The sequence below is a fragment of the Euprymna scolopes genome, chromosome 14 (genome assembly GCF_053919585.1).
Source record: "Euprymna scolopes isolate OS-2025 chromosome 14, ASM5391958v1, whole genome shotgun sequence".
In the NCBI taxonomy this organism is placed as follows: domain Eukaryota; kingdom Metazoa; phylum Mollusca; class Cephalopoda; order Sepiida; family Sepiolidae; genus Euprymna; species Euprymna scolopes.
In genome coordinates, this window is record NC_136495.1 from 130553485 (window position 1) to 130573673 (window position 20189).

A 20189-nucleotide genomic window follows, 5' to 3' on the forward strand; every position below is an offset into this window, starting at 1 on the left:
AGAGTGGTTATTGTATAGAACAGGACTAACTCTTCGTGCCAAGTATACCATGGCTATACAGGTGCACGAGTTTTGCTATCTATCTATTCGCAGCAGTTCTTGACTACAGTTCTGAATTTTTTAGATGTGGGCTGATTCGTTATACTACTTGTTTTAATTTGACTATTGTTCTCATCTTGAGTGTTATTAGTGCTACGTTTCGGTTGGTGTAGCCCCCGACCTTGGTCAGGCATGTTGTTTGCCATCTTGGAAAGGAAAGGAGAAAAGCTAAGCAGACCTAGCATATATATCAGCAGTATACGGAGATATCTTATTATAAAGAAAAACAAAAATTCTACAACACCTCCTTAAAATTTAAATGATAAAAGGGAGATAATCCCCTGTGAAATTTTTATTAAAGTTGCCTCCCTTGGCCAACCAATTCTTTTCACACATACGATACCAGGGCGACAAAAACAAAAACAGAATACGAAACCATCGACGGAGCCAGAAACTTTTCTCCTGACTTAGAGGGCGCCCGACCTTGCGCAGTCGTAGAATACGCTTAAGTATAATTTAATTTGTGCAGATTTCGTATTTATTATTACAGATTTAATTCTCTATTGAATATGTTGTGTTAACTTGATGGCATAACTAAAAGATAACACGATTTCAACTTTTCTTTCAACTTTCGCATTTTGTAATCATACCAATGTTCCTTTATTTCTTTTTAACTTGATGAATTCCGATTATTCTGACAAATAAGGGCGGTATAATTTCTAAAATTCACATAATAATTACGTGAATGATTCTGCGCTACGAAACAAGTACTGTCAAGAATTGAACATTTTAACATGCTGAAATAAATAATCGGTAAGATCGACAACATCTTGAAATTTGGAATATAGACTTTTTGTCATGTATATACATATATACATATATATATACATATATATATACATATATATATATACATATATATATATATATATATATATATATATATATATATATATATATATATATATAAGGTGAATTACGAAACTTCTGCTCCCCAGTTGTGTGTTGACTCTAAATTCTTTCTTTAATCAAACATGCATACTCATAATTTCTTCTAATTTCAGTATTTACTTTCGTAGAACCACAAGAATATGTCGCACAAAGTCGAGAGGTGGAGTTTAACAAGCTCGCGCGATAGAAAGGGTTATACACTGGCTCTGCAAAAATAGCTTGTGCATCTTCGTCGAAATTTCTCGGTATTTCTAAGGCGATCAACTGCTTTCAAAGAGAGTATTAAAAGTTTTAGAGGATGCATCTCAAAGGGCTGATTAGGACCACCCCTTGCTCCGACGTATCAGAGCCATACGGACTGATTGTTTAGGATGTGTTCTGAACTGGTATAAAGAGAAAAGGGGGTCATTTATTTTCATTTTGTAAGGATATTGATAGCATACTGGTCACATATCTGACAGCGAATTAAGCGCTTGGGATTTGAATCTTAGTTTGAGACCCTTGCTACGGCTAACCATACTGAAACTATCCTTAAATGACTATATATATATATATATATATATATATATATATATATATATATATATAGAGAGAGAGAGAGAGAGAGAGAGAGAGAGAGAGAGATAGATAGATATAGTAAGTTATGAAAATATATATGGCAATTAAGCTACACAGACTATTCCGCGTTTCATTCTCGTGAGAATTCGTCTGGTAAGCCTGACGAATTTTCACGAGAATGAAACACGGAATATTCTGTATAGCTTAATTGCCATATATATTTTCGCAACTTACTACCTAGCTCTACCTAGGTATTGAGCACTGTTGGAATAAATACTGAAAAATTTACGCATAAACTTATATCTTCGTATATTAATTTATGTAATTAAATGAAGGAATCATATATATATATATATATATATATATATATATATATATATATATATATATATATATATATATATATACACGAGCAAACAGTTAATAAAACATGTTAAAAAACACTTGGAAAAAGAGTTAAAAACATATTTAATCTGAAAATGAAACACTTGATAAGTGGATAGTCCTTTATCCGCGGAGTTTTGAAGAAATGCTTTCCTTCTCATCAGAGGGTAGGAATTAGCAAAATGCAGGATCGGATTTTGCATGCAAAAGTATTTGATGAAACAACAAGATCTTACTTGAAAACAAAAAAAGTGAAGCAGAGGGAATATGGTGAAGAAAAAGGTGATTACACGTGAATGGATAGTCTGGTGGAAGATAAATAATCCAGTGACGCTAAAATCCAAATATATAACTTCAAGAAAGTTAATTGAATTTCCATTTGCACAAGTAAAATCCAAGGAAATCCCGTAATTGGAAGATGGTCCAAAATAATCCAAAGGCAGAAATCCATGGAATAATCCATGGAATAATTCACAAAAGTGTGTACAAGGGAAAAAGGGGGAAAAATTCCAATAATATTAATAAAAGAAAATAAGAAACGCTTTTCACTCTACTGCCGGGACATAAATATAAATAAGAAAGATCAGGGAAGAAGAAGAGGAAAAAAAATTAAATAGTGATAGAATTAAATATAAAATAGAAAAACAAATGTCAAAATGACCCAGACAGGAAATGTTAAAAAGCGCGAAAAAAATATAGAGGGCAAAATAATATAGGTCAACTGAAATGTACAGGTCATCACTTAAAAAAAATGTCAGCAAAAGTAGTTAGAAGACACTAAATGGAAAATAAATAAATTAATTAATAAATAAATAGAAAATAATAAATAAACAATAAATAAATAAATAAAAAATAAAAAATAAAAAATATAATATATATATATATACTGCTGATCAAACATTTAAGACCACTTAAAATCTTTAAAAAGAAACCTTTTTTTTTAAGGATAGATTTTAAACTCTACCGACTTAAGGTTACTAATACTACGATCTAAAAGGTTATGGAAACAAAAAGTAACATTCCAAAAATTGTATTCAAAATTTTCAATTTTGTTAAATTAGGCTTTTTACACATGATCAAAATTGTAAGACCAAGGATATAAATTGTTAGATTTATAGCAATTCTAATTTTTTAGTTCAGTTAGAGATTAGCAATCACTGTGTAAACGTGTTACCATGTCTAAAGCAAGAAATCTAACCAAAGTTGAGCGCTCTCGAATTCTAGGATTCCATAAGCAAGGTTTGTCACAGCGAGCAATAGCAGTTAAGGTAAATCGCAGTAAAATTGTTATTTGCAACTGTCTAAAACACACTGAGAATTATGGAAAAGAAGACTTCTTTGGTAGCCCCCCCCCACCCACCCAACATTTCTCCTGCATTGAGCAAGAGAATCAGACGGGTTGTTATGAATGACAGAGGACTTTCTTCTTGTCAAATTAAGTCGGTTACAGATGCTGGTTGCAGTCCAATAACCATCAGACGACACTTACAACAAAAAGGCATGGTAAATATAAAGCGTAAACAAATTCATCGATTGCTTCCACGTCACAAAGTGGATCGCTTAAGATTTGGTCGTGAATACTAAATCTGGGACGTTGAGAAGTGGAAGAAAGTCCTGTTTTATGATGAGAAAAAACTCAATTTAGATGGTCCTGGTGGCTTCCAGCGATATTGGCATGACAAAAATTTGCCTCTTGAATTTTTTTCCACACGTCATAGTGGTGGAGGGTTCGTAATGGTATGAGGTGCTTTTTCTTACAGAGAGACGATGGAGCTCCAGGTGGTGCGGGATCGTCAGAAAGTAGCTGGTTATGTTAGCATGCAACAAAAAGCATCTTTGATGATAAAAGGTCACCGTTTGTGTGATAATGTATGGTTATTTCAATAGGATAATGCTGCAATCCACACTGCAAGACGGACCTTGAGCTTTCTACAAGAGTCCATCTCTTGGGACATCCTGCATGCTCACAGGACTTGAACCCAATTGAAAATTTTTGACAGAGAGAGAGAGAGAGAGAGAGAGAGAGAGAGAGAGAGAGAGACTAGCTTCTTCGCAGAAGCTTTGGCAATGTTCTCAACAAAGAATGAACTTCGTGAAGCCATCTTCAGAAACTGGAGCAGGATCCCCCGCACTTTAATGGAAACATGAACAAAGCTTCTTTCTTAGAACTACACACTTGTGGAACTCTGTTCCGTCTGCCTGCTTCCCACCGGACTACAACTTGGATGTCTTCAAGTCCAATGTTAACAAATTCCTAATGAACCGCCCCCTTAAGTAAACACTTCATCAAATCTCCACACTAACGTAATGTACTTGCAATAACCCTTATCCCTGAGTGGCTTCCGGGCCTTGAAAAGTGGTGATCACTGTGTAAAAAAAAAAAAAAATTATTTCTAACATGCCCCAAAGAATTTTTAAAGTCATCAAAAGCAATGGAGGTAGAACTCATTATTAAGTTTTATTGTTGAATGTTTTCATACACTTTTCATACACTTTTTGTACAATTTAATAGAATTTTTGTCTCTGGTCTTATAATTTTGATCATGTGTAAAAAGCCTAATTTAATAAAAATGTAAATTTTAAAAATAAATCTTTGGAATGTAGCTTTTTGTTTCCATAATCTTTTAGATTGTTGTATTGGTAAACTTAAGTCGGAAGAATTTAAAATCTATCCTTAAAAAAAGTTTTTTTAAATATTTTTAAGTGGTCTTAAATTTTTGCTCTGCAGTGTATATATATATATATATATATATATATATATATATATATATATATATATATAACAACGGAGAGTATTAGCAAATTTAGCGGGTTTAAGTTGACTTTGTGGCTGGGTTCGAATCTCCCGACTGGCGGAAATTGTCATCCTACACTGGTGATCGCGTAAGCACGAAACACTTGTGTCCGTATGTATGAATAAAAAAAAGAAAAATATTACTTAATTATGATTATCAAGCCCTTTTAAGAATACTTAAAGATGAGCCCTGTCTGGTAAGTATAAACTAAGAGGCAGTTAATTAGCGTTTATGTGAGCTTCACGATTTCTGTTGTTCGAACACTCTGGATTGTCTAATCTCTCCGCCCGAATTAAGCGATTATTAGTTCTTAATTCCCTTAATTCTCGTTGCAATCATTTAGTGGCCTGGAGAGAGAGGCTTAACAAATGGAGGCAAAGTGACTTCGTCGTTGGGTTCAAATCTCCCGACCGGCAGGAATTTTCATCCTACACTGATGATTGCGAAAACATAAAAAACTAGCGGGTAAAGAAAATAATTATTATTTATATATATATATATATATATATATATATATATATATATATATATATATATATATATATATATATATAAATTGCGGTATAACTGTTTAACGTCTTAACAATAGCCACGATGACATATTTCAACTTTTTTTTATTCAATTTTCACCCCAAACAAAGCACAGTGCCACTTTGAAGTAGGGGGCTACTATCGGGGACATAATTTGCAGGGATATTATGAAGGGAGAAGATTAGCAAGATATCTGTTCACATTATACTTGAACTTCTGCATGTCAGTACAGTTGGGAAAGTAGAATCCTGGAACGGATTCCAAAGTCTAGCAGTTCTGGCGAAGAAACTACTGGAGTAGAAGGCTTTCTTACACCTAGGGATCTCTACTGCGAAGGGGTGGAATTTAGCTGCTTGTCTGGTTTGTCGGGGGTGTTCACGTCGAGGGTGTATAAGTGCTAGTAGTTCTTCAGAGCATTCACCATTAAAATACTTGTAGAACAGGCAGAGGGGTGCAACATTTCGTCGGTAGGACAGAGGCTGAAGCCTAGATGACAGTTCAGGACCTATAAGGTTGGCGACTCTCTTTTGAACCCTATCAAGGATTGAGACATAAGTAGCAGATGCACCAGCCCAAATGTGACAACAGTACTCCATACATGGGCGAATGGTGGCCTTATAGAGGTACAGGATACTTTCAGGCGTAAGTAGTTTTCTAGCAAGGTAGAGAGAGCCCACCTTCTTCGCAGCAGCTTTGGCAATGCTCTCAATGTATCTATTGCAGTTGATGTTCCCTGTAAACGTTAGACCGACAAGTTTAAAGGAAGTACTTTCGGGTAATGTGTTCTTGGCCATTGCTATTGGTGGTAAAGAAGGTTTTTTTTTTTGTAATTATTGAAGGAAACAAGCTTATTCTTGACAGCATTGAATGTGGCCCTCCAGTTTTGTCCTCATTCCACTACAGATTAGAGATCATCCTCTAGTATTTCTGCCATTTCCTTAGATATGTGTTCATTTGTTTTCCTGTCGTGCCTCTTATAGAGTGGTGTCATTAGCATATATACACATCTCAGAAACAATTTTATCAGGGAGATCATTCATGAATAAATATACAGGGAGAGAGAGACAGGCAGACAGACAGACAGAGAGAGCGAGAGAATTTAAATGAAGTTTAGTTTTTATGGTTTTATTATAGAGTGATCATCTTTAGTTTACTCTCATGTGTAATTATATTCATGCAGAAATTCTACATGATTTATACTTCCATAATATTTGCGTAAAAAAGTTATAGTAAAAATAAATCTCTTTCTATATATATCTATGTATGCGTGTATATATATTTGTTTAAAATTTTTTGCCTACCAACCTCCTCTGTCAGATTTTGGTCTACAGACATAAAACATCCGAAACTTTACATTTGGGTTTTAGCCAGGGAAAATGGGTGCAAAATGTGAAAATTAAAAAAATGGAATTTGCCAGGTAAAGGTCGAACGACGAAATTACGAATATAAATGTGTAACGTCATAGCTATTTGTTGATGTTTTAATTTTTAAGCTTGTAGCACACATATCTTCATAGCTTAGGTATTAACGTCAAAGGAAGAAGTAAATCGTAAGCTAAACGTTTTTGTTTGGATTCTCGGTGGTGACGCGCAAGTCATTTTTTTTTTAATTTTTTAAATCATTACTATACATTGGGTCCAATATAATATAATAATCTATGCAAAATCTGCATTAATCAAAATATATTTATGCGTATTTTACGACCGGGCAATGCCGGGCTACCTGCTTGTATGAATATGTGTGTGTGTGTGTGTGTATGTTTGTGTGCGTGTGCATGTGTATGTATATTATACAGTAGCGTCCAAAACTAAGGGACAAAATTTTTAAACCTAATATTTGTTAGAAATAACAACCGTGGAAAGCTGAAATTTTGACAACTGGTAGTCGTTATCATCCATAATAACATACTAGGATTTGAATCATTTGCAAAGGATAGTAAAATTATTTATTTTCAAAATAGGAAAGTCCAAAAGTACGAGACAAAATTGAGAAAAACAATATAAACAGTATTCTATATTCAAATTTTTGAATTTCCTCTAAAAAATACGATTTACTTAGTCATTTGTAAACGTTGCATCAGCCGGCACCATGGCGAAACGCCAGAAACTTGATGACTCCGTGAGACAAGCTATTGTGAAGCTACACAAGGAAAAGAACACCATTAGAAAAAAAAAGGGTAGGAAAAAAACACAGTATTCGAGGCTCAAATAAAAACTTCACCCTTACAAAAAGAAAAAACAACAAAAACCACAACTAAGAAGTTGCTTTCAATTGTATCGCAAATACATAAATATCTCCCAAAAGATGTTAGAGAGTCAATTGAGAAGAAAGCTTTTAGTGAAGCTGCGATTGATTTTACCAAATCTAACACTGCTGAATATGCCCAAACCCAGTGGAATAGGGAAGAAAAATGGACATTGATTTGGTCAATGGAATACACAAAAATAAAATACCAAAAACTCACAGAAAGTTGTAAGCAGTGGCAAAAGATTTTTAAGCACCACTGCCCAAACAAGAAAGGGATTAAGAAGGAAAAGTTAACATGCCAGAAATCTAATTTTCTGAGAAACAATGTTTTTTTCTGGTGAGCAAATATCTCAGCTAAAAAAAGATGTCCATGAAATGGCTAAAAACAACATTTGCCCAATCAGCAATCCCCTCCTTATACCCAATATCTGCCAAACCAAACAAGAAGACACTACAACAAATTCTCACCTGACACAGCTCCCTGAGACAATGCCAACAAGTCTAAGTCTTAGATGTCTACCAAAAACAAACAAGAAATATACCCGACATGCCACTCCATCAAATAATGCAACATCTCCCCAGGAATCATTCCCAACAAACCCAACACAATTTAAACATGGGCAGACAAACCAACAGTATGTCCCACTTCAACGTGTGACATTTGACGCGAACCAGTTGGAACTATAGGAAGAGCTGGCAAACAGAATAGAAATAGCACGATGTCTAGCTGTTGAAGATCGGCCCAGACTGGTAAAAATTACTATGAATAAAGCCTTCAAGGTGCTTGTTTCAAAAGTCAACGATGCCCTCGAAAGAATAACTCCGATTAACGCACCATTGCACCAATAAATCATACAACATACGGGGCAGGGTTAGGGTTAGGTTTATTCAATTAAAACTCTTACCCAGCACTAGGAGGGTAAAAGAGGAAACATGAAGGCTAAATCATATAACCCAGCCTGGAAACGTAAACTCCAGCAGAAAATAGACAGACTCCGAAAGGAAACTGCCCAGATATATGCATTCCTATCCTGTGAAACCCCAGGCAAAAAACTAAATAAGAAGGTGAATAAGTTGAAAACTTATTATTCCCCCCAAGACCAAGCACAGCTAAGAGCTAAGTTGGCAGAACATCAGGTTGAGATAAAAGCCTTAGCTGCACAAATAAAAAATAAAACCAAAAACTTTGAAGCAAAAAGGATAAATAAACTTTTTACAACAAACCCAAGAATTGTCTATAGGAGCCTCGTTAAAGAAGAAATAAAGGTGAGCTCCCCATAAACACAATTAGAAGTTGAAAACTTCTGGAGGACACTCTATGATGGCAATAAAGTACATAAAGAAAACAAATGGATAAATACCATCTAAGAGGAAAACAAGGAGAAAGAAAAGATGGCAGCTCTAAAAATTACCAAGGAGGCTGTCTGCAGGAAGGTAGCTCAATGCAATAATTTCAAGACCCCAGGAATAGACCAAATACCAAATTTCTGGCTGAAAAAAAACTGAGCGCACTTCATCATCACTATGTCAAGGCATTCAATAGAATCATCAGTGGGGATGAAGAGCCGCCTGAGTGGTTTACTGTAGGCAGTACATCACTTATTCCCAAAAATGAGGACACCCACATGGCTAGCAAATATAGACCAATCTGCTGCCTCACAACAACCTACAAGCTCCTAACAGGGATAATCGCTGATGAAACATACGACCATCTGATTGCTGGTGATTACCTTGAAAGTGAGTAGAGGGGTGTACGAGGAAAAAGCTAGGCACAAAAGACCAACTCCTTGTAATCAGAACCATATTAGAAGACTGCAAGAGACGACAAAGAAATCTGTCAATGGCCTGGATTGATTACAAAAAGGCCTTTGACAGTATACCTCATTCCTGGATACTTCGCTGTTTGGAGTTGTACAATGTGCACACTGATATTACATCATTCCTTCAAAAACAAATGGCCAGATGGTGCACCTCAATTACATTACAGCACACGGAAGGAAGGATACAGACCCCAAACAAGCAAGGAATATTCCAGGGAGACGGCCTCTCACTGCTCCTTTTCTGCCTCACAATGGATCCACTAAGTAAGCTACTTAAGAGATCCAATGCTGGATACAATCTCAGCATGGGCAGAAAGAAGGAAGAAAATAAAAGAGTAAACCATCTACTCTTTATGGACGACTTGAAACTCTATGCAGAATCCGAGAAACATCTTGCCTCTCTGATAGGCATTATTAAAAATTATACAGAGGACATCTACATGTAATTTGGATTCGACAAATGCGCTAAGTGCACCATAAAGAAAGGAAGAAAGACAGCATCAGAACATCTTAATATTGACAATGGCTCTATTGAAGACCTTGAAGAGGATGCTGTCTATAAATAACTGGGAGTAGAGGAGAATGAGACACTTGAACATGGAAAGATGAGAGAAAAAGTGCAGGGAGAATACTTCAAGCGACTTAAAAAAAATTCTCTCATCAGAACTATCACCAAAAAACAAAATTACTGCCATCAATCAATTGGCAATACCCGTTGTCTCTTATGGATTTGGCATAATCAATTGGCCACAAAACTGCATCAATAGCCTTGATGTAAAAACTCGGAAAATGCTGGCCCTTCATAAAGTCATTTACAAACATTAGTGCATGGACAGGTTGTACTTACCACGGAGAGAAGGTAGTTTAGGCCTCACTGAAATAAATCACGCATACCGAGCTTCAGTGGTAAGCATAGGCCAATATATCAAATGTTCTTCTGATCCCAAAAATAAAAATGGTGAATGAACATCACACCAAATGTTTGCCCCAGCAGGCGTCAACTACAAAGCTCGGTGAAAATTTCAGTGGTAACACACTGGACAACACAATAGAAGAATATGACAACCCAGCAACCCTAATCGCCCGAAAGAAGAGAAAGGAGTATACACAAAGAGAACTGAAGACAAGACTACTAGAAGGATGGCAACAACATAAGAGAGCAGGCAGGTTCGTGGAAGACCTTTACCAGAGCTACATTGACAAGGAGGCCTCACTACAATGGCTTAAAAGTGACAAATTTCCATTTGATGAAGAACGATTAATTATAGCTGCACAAGACCAAGGCTTACTCACAAATGGATTTAAGAAAATGGCTGGTCTACAAAAAATCGAACAATGCAGATTCTATCACTCAGCTGTTGAAATCCCAAGCCACCTAATGTCTGGATGCAAGATCCTTCTAGCCGATGGTCATTACACTGCTCGCCACAACAAAGTATGTAGATACTTACATTGGAAGATCTGTGGAGAGATGCAACTAGATAGGTCGGCGAACATCTGGGAACATGAACCACCACCGATCACATCAAATGAAAAGTGGCAGTGTTCTATGACAAAGACATACAGTCAGGCAGATACATAAAAGACAAGGCCATCAAGCCAGATATAGTAATATGGAACAAGCCCGAAAGGACTGCACTCATTATCGACGTCACAGTTTCAAACAACTTTGGTCTTAATCGAGCAGAACGGGAAAAGATAACAAAATATCAGGACCTAAAAAAATGATCTAAAAACAACATGGTCTCTGAAAGAAATAAACATTATACCAGTTGTGACAGGAGCAACTGGCCTAATTAAAAATACTTAGAAGCAATCTCTGGAAAACCAAGCTGTAAGGAAATACAGATAGCAGCCATAAAGGGAACAGTATCTATTCTTAAAAGAGCCCTCGGATATAAATTTAAACTATAATAGAATCAAGTGTTAGCCCCAGAAAGGAGCCCCTTGATCTCTTCAAGTTAACAAAAGTAAAATAAAAAAATAAAAATAAGAGAGATTTCCGAGAAAGTGAAACGTTTCAAGGGTGTTGAAGGCAGGGTTGTTAAATCCTACAATGATACTGGCAAAATAGTTAGTGCTTTTAAAAACGGCAGACCCCGCAAAACTTCGGCAAGAGAAGATCGAATAATGCAGCGTATGTCATTATAGGACCATTTTAAGTCTTACACAGAAATTAAAAGGGTTATGAATAAGTACCTCATGTGTTAATGTGTCAAGACAGACTTTTTCTAGACGACTGCAAGAAAGAGTGCTGTTTAATCGAACCCCAGGGAAGAACCCACTTGTTATTCCGAAGAATAAGAAGAAGAGATTAGAGTTTGCAAACAGGTATGTAATTTGAATATATGAAAATTGGGCAAAAGTATTTTTCAGTGATGAAAGCGAGTTTAATTTATTTAGAAATGATGGAAAAACAATGTAAAGAGACGTATTGGTAAAAGATTAAGTGTACTAAGAAAACTGTCAAGTTTGGGGGCGGAAGTGTCATGGTATTTGGAATGTTTTCTAGCCAAGGTACAACGCTTCTTGTCCAATTACAAACTTGGGTAAATGCGCAGATCTCTAAAAACATTGTTCAAGATCATGTGTCAATCATACAGAATTCAGGTTTCGATAGGGCTACCTTTATGCAAAATAATGCCCCATGTTACAAGGCAAAGATGGTAATTCTAAGGTTACAATCAGGATTCGGTTATGGGGTTCGAGAAGGAGTGAGTCACTCGCTCGAAAACAGCTGTTTCTGCCCTCTTCTTTTACAAACGACTACACCTGGCCTCTCGCCACCAATGTCACACCGCACATTTGCTATCTCTGCACAGTTTCAACCACAATGCCGCTCCTCCATCCAGGAACTCTGTCGGTTTTGCAGTCAACTCATATCTCTCGACGGGGAAACTCACTTTCTCCGCTATCACCTCTGCTTCCTCCACGAGAATATCGTCAATGGACGAACTAGTGGCCTTGTTCACTCTCCAGTCTTTACTCAGCACCGTCTTCAGCACGGCAGTCATAATTTGGGGGGCTGAGCTCAGCCCAAAGCCTAACCTTGTCAGGCAATACATCTTCCCCTTGTATCGGACCAATGTTGCCAGAGTTTTTCATCTACATGGATCTGGGGATAAGCCGACTTCAAGTCGACAATCATCCTCCTCCATTTCCTCATAACCTTTTCGCATACATCAATCCCCTTTCCAGTGTGGCAGGCTACGTGCCTGTTTTATTCTCTGAAATCTAGTACCGATCTAGCTTTCTTCTTGGTGGGTTGAACAACCGCCAGTAATGGTAGCACTCCTTTTTCTTCCCCTGTCCACGGTTTCAGAATTCCCTCTTCTATCCACCTCTCCACTTCTTCCTCGAATCCTTTTCTTATTTCTCCCTGCAGTGTTTTCTTATAGCAGCTTACTTTGTTTCGTAGTTCTGGAGGCTCGGAGATCCATTTCCATTCCACCGTCCACCTCTTGCCATCGAACCTCACTAAGAAATCCTCGTCTTCGATGCAGCAAGCCTCCAGTTTTTGCGTTCTGATATTTCTATCACCTTCAACTTCTGCAATCCCTACTGCGCCGAGGCGTCCGAAAGTTACTTGGCCCCTCTCAACGTAGCGCCCTCCCCAGTTGGTTGATCTCACTTACACCTAAAACCACATCAACATCACCGATCAGACGATCCAACACGAGGGCTCGCAGTTCGATGGGCACACCTTGCACTAGTACTTCTGCTGTTGTCTCTCCTAGGCATTTTACCTCCCTGCCATCCACAGTCTTAATACTCCTGGCTCTGCTCCATGACCTAGCGACATTCTTCACTACCAACGTCGTGGTGCAGCCTGTGTCAACAAGGGCTATGGCTCTCTTCCCATTGACTACTACTGGTTACTGAGGCAACGTTTCGTTGTGCGCCATTTCAACATAAAAAGGGGAACCACAAGCGCAATGGCTGCCCTTCACTCGTTTCCCTGGTCCCGCGAAGTGACACAATAGCGGCTAATGTGCCCCACTCGTCCACATCGGTAGCAGGTGACTCCTGGTTTCGGCTCTTTGCAGTCCTTGAGCAGGTGAGGGCCTGACATCGGAAGCACTTGATAGCAATCCTGCCAGTCTCCGCAGCAAAGACTCAAAAGACTCGCCAGTCCATCTCAAACTTGTAAGCTTGCCGAGTGCTTCAAACAGACTCAGCGAAAGCCAATTTCAATCTTTTCTCCACTGAGGCAAGGTCTCCCTTATCTTCATCGCACATCTGCTGGTAAATTGTAAGGGCTTCCCCCTCTAAGTATAACGGCAGCAAGGTGACCACGTCTTCGATTTTTTGCAGCCTTGCCACCATCTTTAATTTTTCCAGCCATTTAATTAGGTCACCCTTCCCAGTGAAGGGTCTGAAAATCTGAGTGTTCAGTCTCGTCAGCCATTATAATCTGCTTGACAAGCCGAAATAGCTTCTAAGATTACGATCAGGATTCGGTCTGGGTTCAGGAAGGAGTGAGTCACTCGCTCGACAACAGCACGTTTCTGCCGCTTCTTTTCCAATCGACCACACCTGGCCTCTTTCCACCAATGTCACGCCGCACAATCTGAACGTCAGCAATACAAAATACTTTTCGAGAGATGTTCACGACTCGTTTCTTTTTTCCCCTTGCAGGGAATTTTTCTCAGCTTTTATATCCTCCTATCAAAAAAAAAAGGAAGAGACAAGAAAAACAAATAGCTTCTCCCATCATGCCCTGCCTCCCCAAGATGCCCTTCGGGTATATAAATGAGCTAGCCATCCGTTCCTTCTTCTTTCCCAAAGAGTGATGTAGATACGCCCGGTACGTCGTATATGACTTATTTTTTTTGTTTTGTTTTTGCTTCTAACCATAACCTAGCCTTTAACGGTACCTCCCCCCTTCGCATATACCCCACAGTAATGAGTTACCTTAGCAAGCAAGATTTCGAAAGTCCTGACTTAAATCCAATAGAAAATCTTTGGAAGACCTTCGGAGTTAAAGTTATGGAAGGAAATCACACTAACACGGAGGATTTGTGGGTTAAGGTTCAAGAAGAATGGTTTAAAATTAGTATATAGGATTGTCAAGAACTGATTCGTTCTTGTAGTCAAAGATGTGCAGCTGTCATTGAGAGCAATGACTCATTTACTAAATATTGATTGTACATGTATTTTTATTGTTTGTTTTTTTTGTTTTGTTTTTTTTGCTGTTTACATTGTTTTCTCAATTTTGTCCCTTACTTTTGGATGTTCCTTCTTTCAAAATAAATAAATAATTATTATAATTCTTTCTCTATCCTTTGCAAATGATTCAAATTTTAGTATGTTATTATGGATGATAACGACTAGCAGCTGTCAAAATTGCAACTTTTCACAGTTGTTATTTCAAACAAATATTAGGTTTTAAAATTTTATCCTTTAGTTTTGTACGCTACTGTATATATATATATAGGCATGACTCAGAGGCTAAGGAATGAGGGTGAAGAGTTGTATGTTTTGGTTTCGATTCTAGTTGATGGCGCTCAAGTCGTATATTTATTTTACTTGTGATCTCACTACTATATTTTAGGATTAATAAAATAATCTATACATAATTGGCTCTATAATAATGAATACGTAATTTGCATGAATTAAATATTATATTTAAGCGCATCTTACGTTCAGGAACCGCCGGGTGACCTGCTAGTATATATAAAAGCCAACAAAACGAAAGTCCGAATCAGCTTATATTCCTTGCACCCTTAACGATTTTATTTTTTGGAATTATTGAAATCACATCCTCATCATGTAATAGCTGTATATAGAAACCTTTGAACAAGTTTTAAAGTGCTTTTAATGTTTCTTTCAATTGATAACGTTTCTCTTTTATATTTTTTGTTATTAAAGTGCGCGTCTTGGGAGGAACGAATCTTTCGGGGGTGTACGACAGCGGACCCGGTGTTTGCCAATCAGGTGAGTTTACGTACGTATCATGAACTCTTTCTGGACCGTTATGTCTTTAGTAATAACCGTATTAGTTTCTTAAGCTTAATTAAAATATGTATCCTTTTTAAAAATGTAATCAAAAAAACTTTTAAAATGGATAGCTGTGCTCTGAACGTCAGAAAAACGCGTGACTTTTTTCCCTTTGACTCAAGGCCAACAGAGTTTATGCTATTTTTAAAATGGCGTTTTCCTTGTTGACTTCGATATGTTGCTGGCCCGATGAAGTTGCTCCGTGCTTTGACTTTTCTCTGTTATTGATAGTCTCCTTAGGCGCCACTTCTGGGAATGCCAACGGGGCTGCCAAGGAATTTTAGCAAGCGAAAGTGCTTTTTCCCGACAGCGCTGGCTCTTCAGGTTACATCATCATACGAAGGACATAAATAAGTCTATTCAAAACTAAGTCCAATACACATGTCTTTGTTATAATCAGTTTTCTTTTTTTGCCAGATCATACATCACGTGGTTTCACAACATGTCTGCAACGATTTTCATGACAAAATAAAAATATAAACTATCACAATTTTTTTAATAATTTTTCATAATTTTCTATCGTTACAATCATTTGTATTTTATTAATAAATTCATCCAGCGTTTCTCCTCTGGATATATTTTGTTTGTCGGAAAATCTCTTAGAAAAAATAGTTTCAAATATCGTCATAATTACAATATTTGTTTTGGAAAGAAATGCTAAAAAATAATATTTTCAATATGAGATCAAATAATAACAGAAACTGTCAGCGAGCTAATTTTTTTTTATATGTACTTGTTGGCGTTGCCTTCCTGTTAATTATCTTAAATCTTAAAAACACCAATAAAATTGTTGCTTGAATGCTGGGAGCATGTTTTTAATGCATTCTTTACTGCGATATTCTTTGTTTATTTTTATCTTTGTTTTCTTAAGCGAAAAGCTCTTATTTTAAAAAATCAATTAGATTTCTTTACGTTCTAATATAGTTCAATTAGCATATGGACGGATGTAACCGATCAGTGCCCCTAGTGACACTATAGGAAATAGAACGAAAATTTAAACTGCGTCCTTAGATTCGTTAAAATATTTAAACTTTATTGAAAATCTATCAAAATGCTGTTTACCTATCGGTTTCGAGAACACAGAACTATTGATGATTATATTATCTAATATATAAATCTCACTATGTCTGTGTGTGTGTCTCCGTTTTTAAAATTGCATCTCCTACTAGACGAATGGTAACTGGACGGCGTGCAGTAGCTCAAAAGATTGCATTTTTTTTTTTTTTTTTGGTGCAGAATTTTATAAGAGGCATTTACTCGGTTAAAATTATTGATAAGGGCTTCGAAAGGGGTTCAAACTTGAAAGAAATGACAACTTGACGAGCGTAGTGCCATGACGTCGTTCTGTGCATGCCAACGTCTTGCAACAAAGACATCTATTTATTTAGTAAATTTACAAGTATTTTAAAGCAGTTGACCCTTTGATGCAGCGTCATTGACTACTAGCACCAGTGTTGCGGTTTCGAGCTCCACCATTTCTTCTTTTTTTTACAGTCCGATATTCTTGACATTTAAATGTTAAAAACACTTTTATTTTTTTTTAAAAGTACAGAAGAATGTGTTTGATATACGTAACGAAAATGTCATATTCCAAATATATATATATATATATATATATATATATATATATATATATATATATATATATATATATATATATAGGCTTATTTGTTACATATCAAAAATCACGTAAATAGATCAAGTATGGCATTTTGTATTGGATTCGGTGCTAAACTAATTCACGGATCATTAGGAATTTTATTTATGTGTATATGTTTATATATTTTTTTATATAGGATTCACTCCTAACCTAATTAACCGATCATTACGAATTTTTAGTATGCGTATATGTCTATATATTTGTATGTATTTGATTCACTCCTAAACTAATTAACTGATCATTATGATTATATGTATTGTATATGTTTGTATATTTGTATAAATGTAATATTCCAAAAATCACATACACTGATTACTTACTTTGTTAATGTATTTATTTGTACAGGAAATTCTATCCAAGTAATAAGGTACTTGTACAGTATAGTACTCACATGAAAAACTTATGTAAAATCATCGAGTAGTTTCATTTTTATATTAGAAATAAGGTACTTGCACAGTATCCTACCCAATAAATAAGGTACTTGTGCAGTATAGTACTCACATAAAAAACAAAGGATATCTTACCTGTGACGTACATAAGTTATTAAAACCGTAAAGCACGTTAAATATTTAAGTAGTATGACTTACACGTGAGAAATAAGGTACTTTTTCATTACAGCACCCTGGTGAAAAAACAAAGTCTTACCTCTGACGTACAGAAAATTTAGCACAACAGAAATTTTTATAAAGTATCGAGTTCTTTCAATTTTAAATTAGAAATAAGGTACTTGTATAGTATCCTACACAAGATATAAGGTACTTGTACAGTATAGGACCCATATAAAAAACAAACGAAATCTTACTTGCGACATACATAAAATAATCAAAACCGAAAATCATGTTATATATTCGTGTTGTATGACATTTATATGAGAAATAAAGTGCTTTTTTTAATATAGCACTCTGATGTAAAAAAAAAATCTCAACTTTGACATAGGGAAATATTAGCACAACAGAAAATTATGTAAAATCATCGAGTAATTTTATTTATGTCTTAAAAATAAGGTATTTGTACATTATCCTACCCAAGAAATAAGGTACTTGTGCAGTATAATACTAATATGAAAAAACAAAGAAAATCCTACTTGTGACGTGCATAAAAGTTATTAAAACCGAAAATCATGTAATGTATTCGAGTAGTACATTTTTAAATGAAAAATAAGGTGCTTCTTCACTATAGCACCCAGATGAAAGAAACAAACTAATCCTTACTCTAAATGCACAGAAAATTTAGCATAACAGAACTTTACTTTAAAGTATCGAGTTCTCTTGTTTTCAAATTAGAAAAATGGCACTTGTACAGTATAGTACTAATATTAAAAACAAAGAAAATCTTCCTATGACGTACATAAGTTATCACAACCGAAAATCATGTAAGATACTCGAGTAAAATGACATCTATATAAGAAATAAGGTGCTTCTTCACTATAGCACTCTGTTGTAAAAACAAACTCTTACCTGTGACATACAGAAAATTTAGCACAACAGAAAATTATGTAAATTATTTTAAATATGTATTGTATATTACTCGCCATAGGTGAGGAAACTTTTTTCCATATACGTGCTGTAAATTTCCTGCCCTAGGGAAGGTACAATTATTTCATGCATATGTTGTGTAATACCCGTCCTAGGTTAGGAAAAATATTCTTTTGCTCAAGATGAAAACTGATACATAGACATCAAAAATTCCTCTATCCTAAGAATAACAAGTATGTTCAAAAATGTTCTCATTGTCTTTTAGGGTCCTGAGCAACGTCGGGTGGCCTTGCTAATATATATATATATATATATATATATATATATATATATATATATATATATAGTATTCATATATATATATATATATATATATATATATATATATATATATATATATATATATATAGTACTCATATATATATATTGGTCCTGGATATGACCTAAAACTATATCAGATGGTGAGGTCCCACCTTGCGGGCCTTGGGAAGTGTGGAGTCACCCTTTAATTGCCATTGCTCCCAGGTCCACTCTGACCCGGAGTGGTAGTACGTATTAGGGTCCCAACTATGGGTTAAATAGAATCTGACTTTAAAAAAATATACTCCATTAAAATCGTTCCTCAAAATAACTAGATTCGGCATTAAATAACCTGAGAAAGGTTGATATGTCGTAAAACAAAAACAACCAACCAATCATATATATATATATATATATATATATATATATATATATATATATATATATATATAGAGAGAGAGAGAGAGAGAGAGAGAGAGAGGAACAATAAATGTGTCGTCCTAAAAAACGATACTGCGGATTTATTTTAGAACTTTTATTGAAGAAAAACGATTCAGGTAACTTCATTATGTAGTAGAGCTGACATTTGTGCAATATATAGCCGCCTCAGCTTCAATCACTGCCTCCATACGGGTTTAGAATTAGAAGCATGCTTTTCAACAAACGCCGACAGGAGTTCGGCGAATACTTGGCGGATGGCGGCGATCAGTCTCGAAACATGACTAAACAAAGTCGTCCAGTAGGTTCAGGTCGAGGAACGAGAGGGGCCAGTGAGCTAGGGATATGAAGTCGTAGCATTGCTTCTGAAGACAAGCTTGGGTCTCATTGGACTTATGGGCCAGCGCCGAGTCCTTCTGTTACACCCCGGAGCTGCGAGGGGCCACCTGATTCCACCAGGAGGTCACCACATTTTTCAGTACATTCAGGTACACTTTGGTGTTGACTTTCAAGCCGACTTTGAAGATGTGAGGTTGCATGATTGGAAACCACACCAAAGACAGTGACCGTCGCCGGAAACTTAGTTCAGCTGTGCCCTCAAGCGTTGACCCGTCTGGATTTGCATTTGGAAGGTGCTGACAATTCACCACCACCCTGATTTAATATCGTAGATGTTTTTTACTATATTTTCTTAGTTTTTAACCAATGTTCACATTATGGTATGATTGTTGTTATGTGAACTCCATTTTCGTATTCATGTATTCTGCATTGATATAAAAATGGAGACTATAGCGGAGTATAGGATTCCTAACCTAAAACCTGATTAAAATATGCCACACATTTTGATGAAAAACATGGGAAAAACTGGACATAAAAGAACAGAAACAAAAACTTATAATTTCTCTATTTAAAGTAATAGTTATTTAAATATTTCAACATATAATCTTGTGGGGAAAATCCAGCTCCCCAATAAGGGGCACTCTGGATAGG

The 20189-nt window shown here is 36.1% G+C and overlaps 1 protein-coding gene across 2 annotated transcripts in view; it reads left to right on the forward strand.

The window, feature by feature from the left end:
- The window catches only part of LOC145293268 (neuropeptide FF receptor 2-like), a 203898-nt gene that overhangs the window by 166303 nt on the left and 17406 nt on the right, over positions 1-20189 (forward strand). The window contains exon 5 of one of the 2 annotated variants that reach the window (XM_080139862.1): positions 15198-15263. In XM_080139862.1, the coding sequence (XP_079995988.1) occupies positions 15198-15263 (66 nt within the window). Of the gene's footprint in view, positions 1-15197; positions 15274-20189 lie in introns of both variants that reach the window. The other variant, XM_080139863.1, reaches the window with a different exon arrangement.